Here is a 20774-nt window from a genome sequence, read left to right as displayed (position 1 = left end):
GCACCTCTCCAATCCCTCCCTGCTCATACCTTCAAGTTAACTATTAAGTATCTGCCTGCTCGACAAAATCCCGGCAGCCCTTAGTGGGAGAAAGATCTCCAAACATACCGATATACTCTAGAAATCGAAACCCACCTCCTCCCTAAACTTCATTCCGGTGCCTGGCTCAGAGCGGAAAAAGCAAGTCCTGTGAGGGGCGAATCAGGGTGAACACCCTCCCCCTCCTGGCGAGCTCAGACCTTTCCCCAAGCTCCCGGCCCTCCCCAACCCCGAGGGCAGGCCCACACCCCCCTATTAGGGTCCCACCGCCATGGGGGCGGCAGGGCTCCCCCATCCCCCCACCAGGGTCCGGAGTCCTCCCCACGGAGCGGCTGGTCCATCGGTCAGCGCCAGGGAGGAGGGCGAGCGGAGGAGGCGGCGGCAGCGGCTCAGACTAGCCCTCCCCCTCCTTCTCTCCCCTCCTCCCCTCCCCCCTGGGCCGTCCGCCTCCGAGGAGGGGCAGGAGCCATTTTGGGAGCTCAGTCTCGCCCCCTCCCCCAACCCACCCACCAAGTCTTCCCCACACTCTAGTTACCTGAATAAGGTTAGACTACTTAGGAATAAAGAGCCAGAATTACAATGAGGCCAAGATCTCTCAAGCCATCTCTGGGCCCACCCACCCTCGTCCCCTTATGGGAGTGAATTATCCCCAACCTGGGCTGGAGCGGGAGGTCTCCCTCTCCCTCCATCTCCCCTTCTCTGGATACCAAGATAGAAAACAGACTGCATATCTGAGAAAAGAAATTAATGTAAATCAACGAACATAAGAGGCCACCACCCCGGAAAAGCTCGTGAGGGCCTAGGTCCTTGCGCTCCAACCACATCACCCTCCCCTTCGCAGTAGCTCTTGAGCCCTAACCTCGGTTACTGCGTCTAAAATGGCCGCCAATCTCACGTCTTCTCGACCACCCGAGTCGGGCAAACCCTGCGGGGGGAAGTGCACACCGGGAAGGAAGCCTCTTCCCCTATTACTACCGCCCTCCCCCACGCAGGGATCAGGCTTCGGCCCCACAAGTACATGCGGGCTGGCGCGGGTGGCTGCAGCAGGGAGGGCAATGACACAGCAACTTTGCAGAGGCCTTCTCCCCTCCCCCCCATTCCCCTCCCCCTAGTGGCCCAGCCTCCTAAATCTGCAGTTCTCCGGCCGAGGCCTCGCAAGTTTGCAGAGGCCCATTAGGGGGCCAGCCGAGAAGAAAAATTTAGGAGGTCGCGAAGATTCTGGGTCTTCGAAAGCGAAAGGGCAGCCAGACCTTACTCTGGCTTACTTTCCTGCATTCCGGAAAATCACTGCTCCCCACTCCCTCCCAATCCTCCCTTCCCCCACATGAGTCACAGGGGAGGCTAACAGCTAGTCAGGAATTTGGAAAAGTAACTCTTCCCTCCTTTCCGTTCCCTCCCCCGCAGTACACAAGGAGAGAACTGTTCAGGAATGGGGGAAGGGACGAAGGAGGCAAAAGACGCCACCCTGGAGAAACCCGAAACCTTGTGAGCTGTGAAATCATTCCAGGTCCTAAGCCTCACTCCCTCCTGTCTCAGACCACGCTTTCTACTGCCCTCCCAGCACCCACCTAGGGTTTGGGTTTCTGCTCTCAAGCGAACCCCAAGCTTTCAGCCTGTAAGCCCTCCCCAGCCTGGGGTAACATGCTGAGCTAAGACCCCACCGAGGCAACGAAGGTTTGTGCAGAAGGCTCCACAGGCCGTGTCCACGTGAATGCACACAAATTCGATAAGCGACTCGAAGCGTAACCTCCAGCATGCCATGTGATGACTGCGAGCTTCCTACCGCTGACACAAAAGCACAGAAATGCTCCTTCCAGAGTCTCTGGAGAGAAAGGGAGTGGGCGCCCGGAAACAATCTCAGTTCACAACCCGGGTTGCCCACTCACATCCCAAGAGTAGGAAATACATTCACCACTCCCATACCTCAGCCCACTAGGTCACCCCTCCCTCCGGCCGTCAAAAGGAAGCCTCACCTGGGTCTGGACTCCTCTACCCCCAGGGGACGAATGGTTTGGGGGGGACACACCGCCCCCACGCCCCTTTGCCCTCCAATTGGTATGGAGACATGAGGTTGGCCATTCCCCTCCCCCATATGAGGGGCCCTCTCCCGCTCTCGCCGCCCCCCCCCCCAAGCTCCCATTGGCTGTAAACTGTTTGAAGGACAAACCCTCCCACCCTCCAGGTTCTTCTCTGAACCCCAAGAATTACCCCCCCCCCCCCCGACTCCCCACCATTGGTTAAACATTTAAATAACCAGCAACATCCCCGCCCCCCAAGGGCCCCTTCTCACCTGGAACCTGGAATCTTCCAGGGGGGAGCCCACGTTCCCCTCGGCTTGATGCGGGGGGAGGGGGAAGGAGGATGTAATCCGGGGTGTCACCCCCCCGGGAAACTGAAGCTGTGTTGGGGGAGGGGGCGTAACCCCCAGCCCCTCCCTTCCCGACGGAGCTGGGGGGTGGGGAGATGATCGGGACCGCGCCGCCACGTCAGCAACACCCAGATTGGCTGACCCAGGTCACGTGCCAGCCATCCCCCTTTGCCCCCCTCCACGAGGACCAGTTTTCCGAAGGTTTCTGGGGGTCGCGCCAGGGACCAAGGAGGCCCCATGGCCTTGGCCTAGCTCCAGAGACCCATGGTGTTCTAATGCCGCTGCTTCTCCATATCCCCGTCTTCCTATCCCGCTGTCGTCGACCTTGTCCCCCCCACTAGCCTCTCCGTACGGGTTCAGCATGGCTGCCGCAGCCGGGATCGTCCACTGCGCAGGCGCAAGGGTGCGATCGGATTGGGGGAGGGGAAAGGAGCGCGGGAGACCGCGGGAGAGAGCAGCAGAGCGCATGCGTCCGCAGGTACCGCTGCTCCCTCGCCTGTGCTGGGAGCGCGCGCTGTGGGTGGAGCGGAAACGGGTGCGGCGCGCAAATCCCTGGCCTCGGCGGCTCCTCCCTCGTTGCCGGCCGCCTCACCGGGCGCCCCGGGGCGGCCTGACTTGGTTCCTTTTAGGCAGGTGTAAAGTGCCGCTTAGTTCGTCCTGGACAGAGTCCAGCGGAAACGCGCGCCGCCAGGCTGTTGTCCGTGAAGGACGGTGGGAACTTGGACCTGGAGATGTGAGGGCTTGCAGGGTGGGGCCCTTCCCCGGGTGTAGAGTAGTTCGACCAGGGGAAAGGGAGTTTATCACCTTGGTGCCTCCGGTGGGAGATGAAGTGCGGACTGTGGATGTGGGCATTTTGTTCGGCAGCTTTACAGCCTCTGATTTCCCCTGAACCTACCGAGACTTCATCGTTTCACTGAGACCTGCCAATCTCCACTCCTTGCCTCCTACAAAACTTACCAGCTCTCTGATCACATTCACTTCTTTCTTGATCTACCATTCATGCACTTCTTGCATGATCTACCATGCTCTACCATTTAAGTTAAAACTCTTCTACTTTTTCCTAAGGCTTTGTCCTCTATTCTCTCAATGTTGAGTCAAGGATGTTACGGTGATTCTGTTGCCACCTAAAGCAGCCCTTTTATTTGTTTATAGCCAGTAATTTCCCCCTTGACCCTCAATGTGGGGGTTCAAATCTTCGTAACCCCTATTCTCTACCGATAGAACAGAACAGAACAGAAGAGCCAACCTGCAGGAGAATTTTCTCCTGCAGGAGAATGCCTTTTCTTTAGACCTGGCCCACCTTATCTGTTATTCTAAAGGTATCTTTCATTCCCATTGGCATTTTTAACGTCTCCCTTCTACTGGTTTGTCAGCCTCAAGAAAAAAAAAAAAAAAAAAAAAAAGGGAAAGAAAACCTTATCAATATCTGTCTTGTAGACTATTTGCCTCTGAACTACTCTGCACAGTCAAGACCTGAAAATATCATCTAAATTTTCCCCTTTCAGCCCCATTCCCACTCTTCAGCCCATTTCTTCCATTATTGAAACTGTTCTGGCAGATGTCACCAAGAACATCCCAATTGGCAAAGTCGGGATGCACTTTTCAGTTCTCACCTTACTTGGCCTATGAGACATTTGACATTTGATCATACTTCCTGAAATTCTCTACACCCTTGATTTCTGTTACCAGTCTCACCTGTTTCTTTTCCTACTTGTTCAACTGCTCCTCTCTGGTCTCCTTTGTGGACTCTTCTTTAGCCTCTTCTTATGGGTTGATGTTTGTGAGGATTTTGCCTCAGTTTGCTTCTAGTTCTGTTCATCTTCTCTGAGTAATCTCACTCAATGGCTCTAAGCCTCTCAAATGTGTATCTTTACAGAGTTCAGAAGACTCCTGAACTAAACTTGCTACTAAATATTACCACTTGGATAACCCTCAGAGATGTCAGCAAGTTCCAGATTGATGCAATCTGTGCATGCTAGATCTTCTGTATTATCCTGGCCAATTGTAGCTATTCAGTCACAAAGCCTGGAATCTGGGAGCCCATTCTTGATTTTTTCCCCCACAACTTTATATCCACTAGACTTATCATTTTGCCTCTAAAGTATTTACTGAATCACATTCTGTCATAGACCCATCACCTGAGCTACATCAACAGGTTCCTAACTGATTTCTCTATCTCTAAAGCTGTACTGTCCAATACATGGCCACTAGGCACGTGTTACTATTTAAATTAATATTAAATTCCTCAGTTCCTTGGTTGCACTAGCTGCATTCCAAATTCTCGTTAACCACATGTGGCTAGTGGCTGTCATATTGGACAGCAGAAATGATAGAACATTTCCATCATTGCAGAAAGTTCTGTTGAACAGTACTCTTTAGATTTTCTTCTCTGCCTCTGCCACAATACTGCCAGGAGTGAGCTTTCCAAAATACAGCTCTGGCCATATGCTACTGTTTAAACCCTATATTGATTCCTCATTGCCCATGTGATAAAGTCCAAATGCCTATGCTTACCAGAAAGTTCACCAGCTTTCTGTCTAGCCACTTCCCCTTGGGCCTTATACTCCAGCCATAAATGAACTGTTCCGCAGACAACCATTTTGTTTTATATCTCTGTATTTGACACATACTGCTCTCGTACACGGAATAAGCTCTTCTCCAATCCATCTAAGCCCCAAATCCATCATCTGAAAAGCCTACTCTTGCCTCCCAAATTGAGCTGACTGCTCATTCTTTGGGGTCCCTTGCACCTTTCATGTTGAATGGTATTTATGTGATTACATGATTCCCTTACTAGGCTTTGATCTTTTTTTTTTTTAAAAATTTTTTTTTTTCAACATTTATTTATTTTTGGGACAGAGAGAGACAGAGCATGAATGGGGGAGGGGCAGAGAGAGAGGGAGACACAGAATCGGAAACAGGCTCCAGGCTCTGAGCCATCAGCCCAGAGCCCGACGCGGGGCTCGAACTCACGGACCGCGAGATCGTGACCTGGCTGAAGTCGGACGCTTAACCGACTGCGCCACCCAGGCGCCCCACTAGGCTTTGATCTTGAGAACGGGGACATCTTGTATTCTTTTTTTCAAAATACCCACAGCTCCTGGCACAGCAACTGGCCAATGTGAGGTCTCACAAAGTGAGCAAATGTGGAAGGAAATTGTTTCTTAAATGTGTAACTTAGATAAGATTGTAATGTGCGTGTTTACAGGGCATCATTCATAGTATTGGGGAAATAATTGTAGTAAGACATAATCATTGCTGTCAAATTCATAATTTAGACATTGGAATGGTGTGAGGGAAGGACAGAAGCAGGACAGCCAGGTCATCTTCACAGAGAGAAGTGTGGTCCAATCTGGCCAGAGTAAAATATATGTGAATATATAAGAAGTAGAGTTAGAGGAGAGAAGACTGGAAGATAAATTTATTTGAGACAGTATTGTAAAGGATTTCCAGTGCCATTAAGTTTGGACCAGCTGGGGAGTCACTGAAAGTTTTGGAGCAATGACTTGATCGATGTTATGTCATGAGGTAAGAACTCTATCTTTACATTCCCAATGGCTAGCACTGCACCTTTTAATAAACACCAAATACGAGTGTCAGGGGTTGAAAGGAGATGAGACCAGTGATAGCTCACATTTATTGAGTACTTGAAATGTCATAAGTGTTATACATATGTTAACCCTTAATTCATATAACCTAATAAAGTAGACCCTATTATTATCACCCCCATTTATCAAATGAAGCAACTGGAGCAACAGATGTTAGATAATTCACTTGTGGTCACACTTTTAGTAAGTGATCAGAGCTGGGATTTGAACCCCAGGCAGTCTGCCTGTGAATAGGAACAGGTCTGTTTTTCTGGTTGCTCGACACAGCAGGTAGTTTAAAATCTAGGATTGAAGTTGGAGGAAAAAAAATTAGGAAAGGTTGATTTGGGAGTCATCTTTGAATTGATGTTTCAATCAGTCATGTAGGTAGGTGAGATTTATAAGGCAGGAAGTATGAAACAGAATTTAGTTGTGAGCCAAAGATTGAGCTTTGGGTTAGATCCTCATGCAGGGAACAGAATGGGAAGTGGAACCAATGAAAGAGCATCAGACAAGAAGGAAAAACAGAACGACAGAATGTGAAGAGGGGCCAGAACAAGAGAGGGCTCCAGTAAGGACTTCATGTTTGTTAAATGAATGACTAATCAGGGGTTGTCATGCTTATTTGTGCTATGAACATTTTTGGCAGTGTGGTGAAGCCTTTGGACCTTGTCTGACAATACTCTTTGTAAATAGATAAATGAAATATACAGTTATCAGAATGTTTAAAGAAATGTGTGATGATCCAGTAATATATGCTTCCATATTAATATAATACATGTGGTTCTTAACACATAAAATGATTTATTGGCAGGTCTAACAGCTCATATTTTGAGATAGTTTGAGATGTCTGTATATGTGATATGAAAATATTAATTGATAATTTCTATTGATGACAACATTAAAGGTACTGCCAGTACTACAAAGATTTATTTTCTACATTCACAAAATTAAATTTCAATTAGATGTTATTGAAAAGAAAAAAAATTGCCTCCAAGCTCATGGACCCTTGAATTTTGTGGCATGTGAACCTTAGGTTAAGAACCTTGTTCTGATTGAATGAACAAGTGAGATTCTGCCAATAGGTGTAAGGGAACAAAGGGGAAAAACGCACTGGGAGTCATTACTGATAATGGAGAGCAGTTTCTGTAGTCTGGGGATAGAATGCAGAGTATGGGAGACCTGAAAACCCAGGCTAAGTAATGCAGACTAAAATATAGTAGAAAGAAAGGAGCTATTTATGTTTCTGAGAGGGGAAGTGAGAGCTACCTTTATTGGAAGATTTATTTGGCAACAGCGTGCACATGGATTGGCTTCTGAGATACTGGAGGTAGATCAGCTAGAAATCTTAGTATGCATTCACACGTGAGATAAGGAATAAAGCAGTCACAGTCTCAGGACTAACTGTGCTTAGAAGAGGGCCCAAGCCTTCCCTGTGGTCCACAAGATCCCATGTGGTCTTGCTTTTCTGCCTGCCTCTGGCCTCAACTAGTGTCTCTTCCTACTCACTGATTATGCTCCAACCACACTGATCTTCCTTCATGTCCTTGAATGAGCCAGTCTCTTGCCTGTCTTAGGGCCTTACACACGCTGTTCCCTCCATGGGAGCATTCTTCCCACTCTGCCTGACTAACTCCTACTCAGTATCAGTGGTTCCCCACTCCAGTTAGTCTTACGGATCTCAGTTCTTTTCCTTCATAGTGCCTTTTAGAATTTGTTTTTATAAGTTTGTTTACTTGATCAGTGTCTCTGTTTTTACTAGATTATAAGTTTGTTGACGGTAGATGTCTGGTGTCCAGCATACTGCCAGGCATATAGAGGGTGGTCAGTACATATTTGCTAAATAAATAAATAAACCTCTTTGAGCCCTGGTTTTCTTGTTTATATATGGAATAATAAATTCCAACCTTGTAGAGTAGTTGACAGAATTGCTACATCCTAATAAGGTGGCTAAAGCAAAGAATGAATATGGGTGTGAAGAGATACATTGAGCTGGGAATGAGGGTAAATGAGAGCTGGATGGCTAGGTTCAGGCTCTGAAATAGGAGGTAGAAGGGAGTAGGAAGAAAGTGACAGTTGGCAAGGAGCTTGGGAAGGACCTCGAATGAAATGGGAAAAGTGGGGAGAAAAGTGGGATGCACAGGGAAGGCAGTTGGGAGGAGGGAATATTTGCAGAGTAGCCCATAGGCATGCCTGGGAAGACCTACTGTGAAGTATCCGTACTGGAAGGGATTATCTATCATTCATCTAACGCTTGAAGGCTCTTCAGGGTCAGTTTCAACATCCTTAGTGATAGCTCATTCGTCCAGTGAGTAGTTACTTGTTGGTAGACCTTCTTGGTGGATGCTAAGAATGTAAAAAGAAAGAATAGGACATGATTCCTTAAGGATCCTGCAGTGAGGGTGAGGTGACCATGAAGCAAATATACAAACAGAATAATACAATAAAAATGATGGTAATGGCAGGCACAGGGTGCTGTGGAAGCATGCTGAAGAGGCTACTAATCTCCACTCTATGTTCCAAAGCTTCCTGAAGGAGGTGAGATTTCATCTCAAAGGACGTATAGAAGTAGGTTAAATAGGATCCAGGTCATTAAGCATCATACTAAGGCAAACAGATTACAGAGAATCATCAAAGGTTTTTTATATAAAAGTATGATGTGATCAAATACATATAATAAAAAGATTCCTTTGGCAGCACTGGAAAATAAGACGAGACAGATCAAGAATAAGTAATCCAGGAAAAAGCAAGCAAATCAATGAAGGCCTGATCCACTGGGAATGGGAAGAAAAGGACAGATTCAAAATATATTAACAAGGTCAAATTGATAGGAGTTGGTAAACAATTAGATGAGAAGGTTTGAGGAAGATGAAGTTGTCAAGATTGACTCACAAATTTGTAGCTCGGATGACTGATTGGATAATCAAATTATTTATTGAGATCTTGAATATAGGAGTGGAAACTTGTTGGGAAGGGAAGGTGATGAGTTTAGTTTTGTAAATTTTGAGATGGAGGTGCATTCAAAATAGTAATTGCTAAACTTAATTCACCTGATAGAATTCATTATTGAACCATTAACGGGTTTATAAGACATAATGTAGAATAGAAAACTCACCAATACTTTTGAAATGAATGCAGTTTGTAAACCATAAGACACTGCTTTTCATTTAAAATTTTCTCTTAGGGGTGCCTGGGTCACTCAGTCAGTTGAGCATCCAGCTCTTGATTTTGGCTCGGGTCATGATCTCATGGTATGTGAGATCGAGCCCTGCACTGGGCTCCACTCTGAGCATGGAGCCTGCGTGAGATTCTCTCTCTCTCCCTCTCTCTCTTTCTGCCCCTCCCCACCTCTCTCTCTCTCAAAATAAATAAATAAACTTAAAAAAAAAAGAAAAGAAAATTTCTTGATCTTAGACATTTGTGAGATAATTGGGGAAAAATGAACACAGATTGGTTTAAATGAAGTTAAGCATTTGTTTTTAATTTTGTTGGTTGTGGTGATAGTAGTGTATTATATTAAAAGAAAAGTTATTTTCTTAGAAATATTTCTTAGAAATATTTCCTGGTGACATGTAATGACAGAATTTGTTTAAGATACCCCAGGAGGTGAAAACAAAAAAGGATGTGGGACAGGAGAATAGATGAAACAAGGATGGAAGAGTTTTAGAAGGTTGAAAAGTATTGAAACTCATGAGAGTACATAGGGATTTATTAGATTCTTCTCTTTCATGCATGTTTGATATTTTTCACAGTAAAATTTATTTATTTATTTAAAAAGATTTTATTTATTTATTTATTTATTTTTATTTTTAAAGTTTATTTTTAAGTTTATTAACTTATATTCCAGGCCTGCTCCATGCTATCAGCACAGAGCCCGATGTGGGGCTCAGTCCCATGAACTATGAGATCACGACCTGAGCTGAGATCAAGAGTCAGTCGCTTAATGGACTGAACCACCCAGGAGCCCCTCACAGTAAACAAACAAACAAACAAACAAACAAATAAACACAAACTTCCTTTAGTCATAGATCCAAAGGAAATCAGTTAGTGCAATATAAATATTTTTATTATTAATAAATCAACATTGAATCATATTAGCATATTTTGAATTTGTGGCAAGACTTGTGACAGGCCAGAGATCATCAAGTAGATGACATATATATCTGGCAGTTAGGAAAAACTGTGCATTAATACACAGATTTACCCAGGCAGTTAGGAAATGGTATCTATGCATTAATACATAGATTTAACCTCATGTTTATGCCTCAGATGATCTCAGGCAAGTGTCAGGGATGCCATATATGGAAGATAGCTGTATTGAGGTGGTTTTTGGTTCATGATGACTCTTCCTTCTCTGGAAATAACTCTGATACATAGAGGTGATAGTGTGCTTGGCCACAGCTAATTGGATCTAGAGGTACACACTTAATACCAGCTGAGCCAGTCAGATTGTCTCTCCCAGCAATGTGAAACTTGAGAGATGGAGGCTGGAGGTCTTTAAAAGTGAGGCATATTAATGGCAGCTCAACCCTTGCTGCTAAGGCCCATGAAGCTCCCCTTCGTGAGGCTAGATTATCCACTCTTCTTTCGATTTCATGAGCTAGTTCAGTATCCTTCCAATAAATTGCCATTCTAAAAGTTAAGTTAGGGAAAGAGTGCCTGGGTGGCTCAGTGGGTTGAGCATCCTACCCTTGGTTTCGGCTCAGGTCACCATCTCACGGTTCATGAGTTCAAGCCCTGTGTCCGTCTCTGCACTGATGGTGCAGAGCCTGCTTGGGATCCTCTCTCTCCCTCTCTCTGCCCTTCCCCTGCTCGTGCTCTCTCTCTCTCTCTCAAAACAAACAAACAAACAAACAAACAAACAAACAAACAAACTTAAAAGTTAAGTTAGGGGTGCCTGGGTGGCTCAGTTGGTTGAATGTCCAGCTCTTGATTTCAGCTCAGGTCATGATCTCAGGGCTTGTGAGATGAAGTCCTGCATGGGACTTTTGTGGAGAATACAGTTTGAGAACTGCTGTGGAGTTCAAGTGGAAATGTCCAAAAAGCTAAAAGTTAACTCTATGGGTAGTATGGAACTCAGGCCAAGATCTGAGCTCAAGGGGTAAATTTGGGAGATATCAGAAAATAGGTGGCTACTAAAGCATGCCATCCAGGACAAATGTAATGTAAGAAGAGAAAAGGTTGAGGATAAAACTCCAGGGAACAGCAAGTCTTAAGAAAGGAGTCCACAAAGAAGATGGAGAAGAGGACGCCAGAGAAGTGGGAGGAAAAATTAGGAGAGAGTGCCATTCAGGATGCCAAAAAATAGACCATTTGAGGAAGGAGGGCATGGCCAACGGTGTCAAATGTTACCAAGAATCCATTTGATTTAGCTACACAAAAATACTGGTGAACAATCCTTTGTTGAGGGTTACGGATTAAATGGCAAGTGTGAAAGTGGAAAGATGGTAACCCACACCTTTTTCAGGAAATTCCGCCTTGCCGGGAAAAATAAATGCAGCAGTACTAGAAAGGGATGGGAGAGCTGTTAGAAACCCATGGCCTGCTGGATTTACAGGTGCCATTATTTTCAGGGACATTCCTATCTAATGACCAAAAGAGACAGTGAGTTACTAGAATACAGAACTGGCTACCTTGTTCCTCTTACCCTTAATTACCACTTCCCAGACTAATTACATTAAGACCTGGGATGAGATCAAGAGTCAGACGCTTAACGGACTGAGCCACACAGGCACCCCTTCCCAGACTAATTAGAGACTCTCTTTGAAATATTTGTTATGGAACTTGTTGGAGAGTCCTGACAGGAAGAAGGATTGCATAGAAGGAAGGGTAGTTATAACTATTTGAACTTGGTACTATTTATACTGGGAGAGAAAGGAGTTAACCGCATCTCGCCAGAGTCTTGATGATGGGTGGTTATATTTCTGCTCATCCTGATCTTGTCCACACTGTAGTCTGTGGAGAACTTGGACCCTGTTGCTTCTTTCCTCCCACCCAGAGTAGTTGCAATGTCTGCTGTACCTGTTCCTAGCCCTCCCACCCAGTCTTCTTCCTCCTGTTTCCCCTCAAATCTCCTCCCAAACAATCTGTTGTATCTGGGCCACAATGTATTCATTAACCAATTGCCATCCCCAAGGGGGAATGGAGCTCTTTTTTGGTTTATTTTGAGGCTCCCCATCACAATTCTGACCACACACATAGAGCAGTGCTCAGAATACTGTGGTATGGAAGCAAAAGCCAGCCTGCCATATTTTACATGGCCCAAGATCTAAGAACAATTATTACATTTTTAAATGGTTGGGGGAAAAAAAGCAGAAGAATCATGTCATGAAAATTATATGAAATTAAAATTTCCGTGTCTGTAGGCAAAAAGAAAGTTAAGAACAAAACTCCAGGGAACACCGGTGTTCAAAAAGTGACTGGAACAAAGTGGTCCACGAAGGAGCCTGAGAAGGAGATGCCCAGGAAGTGAGAGGAAAAGCTGGGAGGAAACCGGGAGCATAGCCATGCTGTTTCATTTACATGTTGCCTGTGGCTGTTTTCGTGCTGCAGCTGAGCACACGAGACGGAGATGAGTTGCCCACAAAGCCTAAAATATTTACTTTCTGGTCCTTTTTGGAAAAAGTTTGCAGACCCCTGGCTTAGACTCTAGGTGGCTGTGTGCTACATGTCTCCCCCTATAGTCCTGGTGATGTTACAAACTTCCTTTCTGCTTCCCCAAGGGCCCGACTCTCCCACCACAGGAACTGCTGATGTGTTAGCCCGTAAAGAGTGGGACACTGGGAAAATGCCCTGGTTTTTGGAGTGTAACACAATGATTTCCAAACCCTATCCCAAGTCTGGCACTCCACCCTCCCCCACCACACACATTCACAAGTGTGCTCACGTACAATATATGTATTAGTGTTTCAGGATATCCAGGAGGTCATAATAGGGTTGTTCTTGATTTTGGCTATTATTGCTGCTGTTATTTATTTTTCAAAAGGGAGTGTGGATTTTGAAAGTCTGAAAAATACTGGTGGACCATACCCTCATAGATTAATTTCTAAGATTACTTAATTGCCACATTAAATCTTTCTCGCTGCCTCTTCCCCCACCCCTTCTGTCTTTCTCTCCTTTTCTTCTCTATTAGACTTCCAGCATATACAGTGACAGTTTCTTCCTCACCTCCCACTTACTTCTTAGCCCACCACAATCTGGAGTCAACTCCCACTGCAACACTGAAACTGCTCTCAATACATTTGTCAACTGTTTCATAATTACCAAATCTAAGGACACTTCAGTCCTTCCTTGACTTCTGGGTAGCATTTTATCATGCTGACCTTCTCCTTCTTCATGGAACACCTCTGCTTTTCTGAATCTGTTTCTTCCTTGCTCTCCTTTTTGCTTTCGTAGCTATCTGGACGCTGCTGGTGTCACTAGATTCCTACAAAGGAATCCATTTCAGCGTACTGGTTATTTTCTGGTGTCAGTGCCATGCACTCCTATACTGTGTTCTGGACTTTTCAGCCTGGGCATCTGTAAGGTACATAATTCCCAAGGCATGTCCTAGCCAGTTGGCTTCCTGTTAGAGTCTCTCAATAGGAGGTACTGGTGGGAGATAAGAAGGCAAGAGAAACCGAGAAGCTTCCTGCTTTAGTTACTAACAGAGTGGCAGTTGCTGGTAGATATGGCAGCAGCAAAAATGGGTGATTCTGGACTCCAGCCTTGGAGGTAGAGAAAGTACCTTTTCAATGATCCGGCCTTGACAAAAATGGAACCTTTTCAGTAGATCCAGAACCAACTGTAATGGTGTCTGTGCCAGGGCAACAGCAGATGTAGACATGGATTCCATGTGAGGGGCAATAGTATCTTCTGATTTCTAGGTATTCCTCTTTTCTATTTGGGCCTCCAGACACACGCTTTTTTCTTTTGCACTTCTTGCCCTTTTAACATCTTTGGGACCAATTCTCTGTATTAAACTCCATCAGTATGAAATACCTAGAGTGGTTCCATGTTCCTGACTAGATCCTGGATGATAACTTGTAAGAGGGTGGGGTTGGAACCTATGCAGACTTATGTCCTTGTGTCACTTCCCGCTCCGTCTGCACAGCCTACTTGCATGATCTTATCCACTGCTTCTGCTTCAACATTTGTGCTGATGACTCCAAAATCGAGGTTTTTTAGCCCATACCTGAGATCCATACTGATATACCTCACGCCTCCTGTGTGGCTCTACCACTGGCATCTCAGATTCAACATGTACAACACTGAACTCGATCTTTTCTTTTTAAAAAATATTTTTAAATATTTATTTTGAGAGAGAGAGTGTGTGTGTGTGCGTGTGTGTATGCCAGCCTGCAGGGGAGGGTCAGAGAGAGAGGGAGAGAGAGAATCCTAAGCAGGCTTCCATGCTGTCACTGTGGAGCTGTCACTCGATCCCACCAACCATGAGACCATAGTGACCTAAGCTGAAGTCAAGAGTCAGACACTTAACCAACTGAGCCATCCAGCATTTCTGAAGTCATTCTCTTCTTCATCAAATCTGCTTCTAAGGCATTCTTTTCTGTTTCAGTGTAGGCCATCACTACACCCACCCAGACACCCAATCTAGAAACTGTTAGTGTTATCCTTGATCCTTCCATTTGGCTAATCAGTAGCCAAGCCCTTTAGATTCTACCTCCTAATTGTCCAATATTCTATTCCCTCTGTCTCCTTTGTTCATGATTTAATTCAGGCTCTTATCATTTCTCGCCTAAATTATTGTTATATTGCTAAAAAAAAAAAAAGGTGGTGTGTGGGTGTGTGGGTGTGCAACTTTTTATTTTGATGCACTATACTATATAGACTCTGACCAGCAGTTTTGCCTCAATTTTTTCCCAAGCTCCAGTCCATCTTTTGAAATGTCAGACCAATTTTTCTAAAAGTTAAAATAATTGTGTCGCTTCTCAGTTTTAATATCTCTGAAAGCCAGACCCTCTTTGTGGTCTCACATGGCTTGTGTGATCTGACCCTTGCTTGAATTTCTAGCTCATCTTGACACTCCCCCACAGCCCACTACCAAACAGGGACACAATGACTAGCCTCTACAACACTCACATCCAACCAAAGGAAGGAGCTCTGAATGCCTTTGACCTCCACAGACTTGCCTACCCCTTGCCCTGGAATGCTTTTCTCTTCCCTCATGTTCTGCTGGTCAAATTATCTTTCCTTTAAGATTCTTAGAAGGTCTTGATTATGTTCCACCTATTCCTCCATCCTCAAAAAGTTACTACTTTCAAAACACTTGGCCCATTCTTGATCCCACCACTAGACTTTAAGCTCTTTGAAGGCAGAAATACCCTTTATTTATCTTTGTATTTTTAGCACTGGGCCTAATACCAGCATTTATTAAATTTTTCATGTATTTCTCTTTTTAAAAAATGTTTATTTGTGTGTGTGTGTGTGGGGGGGGGGCGGTGGAGAGACACTGGTGAGGGAGGGGCAGAGAGACAGGGAGAATGAGAATCCAAGCAGGCTCCATGCTCAGTGCCGAGCACTACAGGGGACTAGATCTTACCACCATGAGCTTGTGACCCGAGCTGAAATCAAGAGCCAAATGCTCAACTGACAGAATGAATTAGAGCTAATGCCCAAAGAATACCTCTCTGAGAAAAAGGAGGGAAGGCTGGAGGGAGGAGGAGGTGGGGTCTGAAGAGCCCTGGGGGTTTGCTTGAGAGAAGAGGAGCTTCTCCACCACAGCATTCTGCCAGGAGGTGGTGCTGCTCTGAAGAGCCCATTGCTTAGGTTTCTTGGCTGATAGCTTGATGCTAAAGAGGGATCCCCAGCAGGAGGCAGACATTCCTCCATTGTCCTCAGTCCAGTTACACACCCCACTCTGCCCTGGTGAAAACACCAAGTCTTCAGGAGGTTGCTGGAACCACGTCTCTCCCCAGCAACTGATGATGTTAAACCCTACGCTTCTGTGATTGGTTTGGCCAAATGACAAGGGCAACTGTGGAAGTATCTGGCGGAACATGATCTGGGGAAGGAGTCTGGGACCTGGGTCATCTGGTTGGTAGCTTGTAGCACACTGTGTGGTGTGAAGATATGGATCATGAGCAGAGGCAGGGAGCTGCACTGCTAAGGTTTTTACACCTCCTGTGGCTGCTGCCCCACTCCTGGACCGCCCCTGAAGGTATGACAATACCTCTCATTTACTTCAGTCCTTCCTGACGGGTTAGAGCCTAGAGAGCCACCCAGAGCATTTGAAGTCTTCTTTGCATTTGAAGCCCTGTGCTTTGTAAGTGGTGGGACGTATTATGGAGTAATGGAAATGATCACAGAGTTGGGAAAGAGATCAACTGTGGATGGATGGATGGCAAACAATGTCAGGTGCTTTATATATTTCCACTTAAGACAATCTCTTGAAGCAGAGATTACAATATCCATTTTACAGATGGAAAAAAATGAGACTCAGAGAGTTTAAGTAACTTGTTCAAATTCACACACTTGGAAAGTGGCAGAGCTGGGATTTGATTATTCACTGTTCTATTTAGGCATCTACTCTGCATTCTGTCATCAACTCACACTGTGATTCTTGAAATTTTCTTAACTTTATTCATCCTTAGTTTCCTTCTCTGTAAAGGATGGGACAGAATGGAAGAATAATCTGGAAGATCCCTCTTACTCTAAATGTCTTTTATTCTAGGTATTAGGTACTGGGTAGAAAGTTTCCTGCTAGTGTGTGTGTGTGTGTGTGTGTGTGTGTGTGTGTGTGTGTGTCTAGGAATTCTGGCGGGGGGCCTCCAAGAACAGGGATTATTTTTTGCAGCTCTCCAGTCCTCTAGTTCTGTCACACTGCAGGGGCTGGAGGGTTGAGGGAGGGGTGAGGACGTTTTCAGAGAGGTTTTGTGCTGATGAAGTGGCTGAAGAGAAGTCTGGAGATTGGTTTTTCAGTTTACCATGTTGTCTGGGGGTAGGATGGGGCAGTGTCATCTGTGGCTTGGGGAGGCCATGACCATTCCTTTACCCTCCCCTCGAAGACTAGAGAACCCATCCAGGCCCTTTACAAGTAAATATTGGTGGCCTTCTGTGAATTAGACGAAGGCATCTTTTTTGGGAGGATGCATGCCTGTGCCAGGATGCAGCTTGGTGACCAGAGTGCAGGCTAGATTTCAGCTTCCAATTACTTCCTTGGCCAGATGCCTCTGTGCAGTACACAAACACACAACTAACACTGTGACTCTGAATCTGTCATTTAATTAAAAAAATTTTTAAAAATGCTTATTTATTTATTTATTTATTTTTAATTATTATTATTTTTTTTTACGTTTATTTATTTTTGGGACAGAGAGAGACAGAGCATGAACGGGGGAGGGGCAGAGAGAGAGGGAGACACAGAATCGGAAACAGGCTCCAGGCTCTGAGCCAACAGCCCAGAGCCTGACGCGGGGCTCGAACTCACGGACCGCGAGATCGTGACCTGGCTGAAGTCGGACGCTTAACCGACTGCGCCACCCAGGCGCCCCATAAAAATGCTTATTTATTTTTAATACAGAGTGTGAGTGGGGGAGGGCAGAGAGAGAGGGAGACACAGCATTGGAAGCAGGCTCTGAGCTGTCAGCACAGAGCCCGACGTGGGGCTCAAACCCACAAACCATGAGATCATGACCTGAGCTGAAGTTGGAGGCTTAACCAACTGAGCCCCCAGGTGCCCCAAATGAATCTGTCACTTTAGAAAATACACCTATTTTATTTATTTATTTTTTTTAATTTTTTTTTCAACGTTTATTTATTTTTGGGACAGAGAGAGACAGAGCATGAACGGGGGACGGGCAGAGAGAGAGGGAGACACAGAATCGGAAACAGGCTCCAGGCTCTGAGCCATCAGCCCAGAGCCTGACGCGGGCTCGAACTCCCGGACCGCGAGATCGTGACCTGGCTGAAGTCGGACGCTTAACCGACTGCGCCACCCAGGCGCCCCACACCTATTTTATTTTTTACAACTTTAGACAGTTGTCGTTTTTATGAGCAAGGGAAGTTTTGGAGAGGTCCTGTAATTTCTTCTTTACCCCCATTGGGAGGGAGAGCCTTAATAAGAGACACAAGAAGGGGTTATACCCCAACCCTACCTCCTCCACCTAAGGCATGCCTTGCTGTTTTCTAAGCTAAAGAGGAGGAGGAGACTCTCACCTCCCTGACTTTCTCTGTCTCCTTTGCAGCTCCTACCCCAGTGTGGCAGGATGAACTGCAAAACCACACGTTCCTGCATACGATGTACTGCCAGGACTGGAGTCCCAACATTGGACTCTCTGAAACCTATGATGGAGACCAGCTTTTCTCCTTCGACTTTTCCCAGGATACCCGAGTGCCTCGCCTGCCTGAATTTGCTGACTGGGCTCAGAAGCTTGGAGATACTTCTGCCATTTTCTTTGACAAAGCATTCTGCCAGGCTATGATCCGGGAAATAGGGCCAAAACTTGAAGGGAAAATCCCTGTGTCTAGAGGTCAGGGGTGTCTCTGGGGGTGGGGGTAGGGGCTGCATTCTTAACCTCCTCAACATGTACAGTGAATTATTCCCTTTCACACCAGTTTGCCTATCCAATGCCTTCTGGATCTCCCCTTACCAACTATAGTCTGTACTCTGTTTTTGTTTTGGGGCAAAGACATGTGCCTAGGACATAGTAGGGGGTCAAAACTATTGAACTTGATGAATGCAAGAGGGACCAATTGATGCCTACTGAATATTAGAGCTTGTATTGCTATGCTCAGTAGGATGGAAGGGAAGAAAGAAAGTATCTGATGATGTGCCTGTGTTTCAACAAGAAGACAGCATGTGATTAGAAGCCTGTGTGAGGTCTAGACAGGAAGTGCCGCAGGAAATCAGGGTGGAGGGTCCCAGGGTGGCCTGGGTCTGGCTCTGCCTCTAAGTTCAGGTCTGGGTCTTACCTGGAAGAAGACCTCCTTCAGAGCCCCATCTCCTCCCTCACCTTTTCCCCCAAAGCCCGTCCCCTACTCTGTCTCTGCCCTTCCCTCTGTATGCCACTTCCCTTCCAAACTCAGGGGTACCATCTAAACTAGTTACTTCCTTCCCTCACACCTCAATCCTCCCACCAGGGTTACCTGTTGTTGAGGTGTTCACGCTGAAGCCCCTGGAGTTTGGAAAGCCCAACACGCTGGTCTGTTTTGTCAGTAATCTCTTCCCACCCACGTTGACGGTGAACTGGCAGCATCATTTGGACCCTGTGGAAGGAGTCAGGCCCACTTTTGTGTCAGCTGTGGATGGACTCAGCTTCCAGGCCTTTTCTTACTTAAACTTCACACCAGTACCCTCTGACCTTTACTCCTGCATGGTAACTCATGAGATTGACAGCTACAACGCAATTGCCTTTTGGGGTGAGAAACTTCTTCCTGGAAGCCTGGTTCCTTTGGGGGGCAAAAAATGATGGACCCGTGGGAGGGCCTTCTTTCTCCACTTGGATCTTGTTTAAATCCATTCTCACTCTGAGCAACCTCATCTTTTCATGCCTCGGTTCCTCCTTTTTCACCCCAGACGCCCAAGTAATTCCCCCCGGGTGGGGGCCTCACCAATCAAGTCTCCAGGCTGACACACTCCCCTTTTCCCCTAGTGCCCCATAATGCACTGCCCTCTGATCTTCTGGAGAATGTGCTGTGTGGTGTGGCCTTTGGCCTGGGTATGCTGGGCATCATTGTTGGCTTAGTCCTCATCATCTACTTCCGAAAGCCTTGCTCAGGTGGTACGTCAGGGCATCTGGAGTGGGTGGGAGAGCCATGGGAGCCGCATACAGTGCTCTTGTGAGGACATGCCAGAGTCATCTTGTGGTTGGGTGGGGAGGCCTGTATCGGGCACCACGGACATGGGGTCCCGGTTACACACACACACACACACACACACACACACACACACACACACACAGTTACAAGTCACAGGCATGACTGAGTGGGAGAGGGGTAATATGGGGAGTTGTAGGAGGGGTGCTTGGAGATGACTTGGGGCCAAAGAGAGATCAATTTCTGTGGGATATGTGGCAGGCAGGGAGGGGCTTTTGGGAAAGAGGGGGGTCCCCTGATGGCTTTCCTCCATCCTTCTCTCTCCTCAGATTGATTCTTCCTGACCAGGGTCTGGTGCCAACAGTGTCAACCATGCATGCGGGGGAAGCTCAGGCTTCCCACATCCTGCCCAGGATCTCTCCTCCTCAGAGCAGAAGTCCCTGGGATGCCCCTGAGGGACGTGTGGGCATGTACAGGTTTCTCAGCTGGAAGCTCTGCTGTCCCGGGACTTGCACCCAGGGGAACCCAGAGTGGCTTTCCTGTCACGGCCACATTCCTTCCCACTTCAGGGCAATAAATCTTATTTCTTAATACTGAGTGGGTTGTCATTTCAAATTCAACATGCCTTAATGTAAACACAGCTTGCCCTCATTAGGGAGGGGAATGGGAAAACCCCTAACTCCTCAGCCAACTCCTGTTCCCCGGTCTCAGCACCGTACGATGGCTTTTACTTCTATCAGTTTGTGCGAAATATGTGACAAATGAAGGCAGAGCTACTTTCTGATAATCTGCTCACAAAATAGTGGAGAAAGCTGACTGCGGATTTTTTTCTTTTTCATTTTACTGTTTATGAAAATGCTTATGGATAGTATTGGCTGTCTTGAGAAATATGTAACTCCCTTCAACCTTCACCATAGCTGGGAAAACAGGAGCTCAGGAGTGGGAAAAATCAGCTTTTAAATGCTATTCTAACTCAGTCGTGTCGGTTCTGTGAAAACAGTATATTCAGGCTCCTGAAGTGAAGTATG

At 46.2% G+C, this 20774-nt stretch overlaps 1 protein-coding gene across 1 annotated transcript; it reads left to right on the top strand.

The window, feature by feature from the left end:
• The first annotated feature begins 15989 nt into the window (after positions 1-15989).
• Positions 15990-20343, top strand: LOC123608218 (HLA class II histocompatibility antigen, DM alpha chain). Its single transcript, XM_045497862.1, has 5 exons — positions 15990-16150; positions 18177-18461; positions 19072-19350; positions 19584-19712; positions 20076-20343. Exons 1-5 carry the CDS (start codon positions 16063-16065, stop codon positions 20078-20080), a joined length of 786 nt encoding a protein of 261 aa, XP_045353818.1. The 5' UTR covers positions 15990-16062; the 3' UTR covers positions 20081-20343.
• Positions 20344-20774: the final 431 nt, after the last annotated feature.

The sequence above is a fragment of the Leopardus geoffroyi genome, chromosome B2 (assembly GCF_018350155.1).
Source record: "Leopardus geoffroyi isolate Oge1 chromosome B2, O.geoffroyi_Oge1_pat1.0, whole genome shotgun sequence".
Classification (NCBI taxonomy): Eukaryota; Metazoa; Chordata; class Mammalia; order Carnivora; family Felidae; genus Leopardus; species Leopardus geoffroyi.
Note: the sequence above shows the minus strand (reverse complement) of the source record. Positions and strands in the feature narration are given on the sequence as shown.

Bases quoted from the DNA above. Each gene is read 5' to 3' on its own strand.
- LOC123608218 (XM_045497862.1), top strand. From the start codon at position 16,063: ATGGATCATGAGCAGAGGCAGGGAGCTGCACTGCTAAGGTTTTTACAC. The intron at 16,151-18,176 runs GTATGACAATAC...TCTCCTTTGCAG, and splicing joins CTCCTGGACCGCCCCTGAAG to CTCCTACCCCAGTGTGGCAG. The intron at 19,351-19,583 runs GTGAGAAACTTC...CTTTTCCCCTAG, and splicing joins CAACGCAATTGCCTTTTGGG to TGCCCCATAATGCACTGCCC.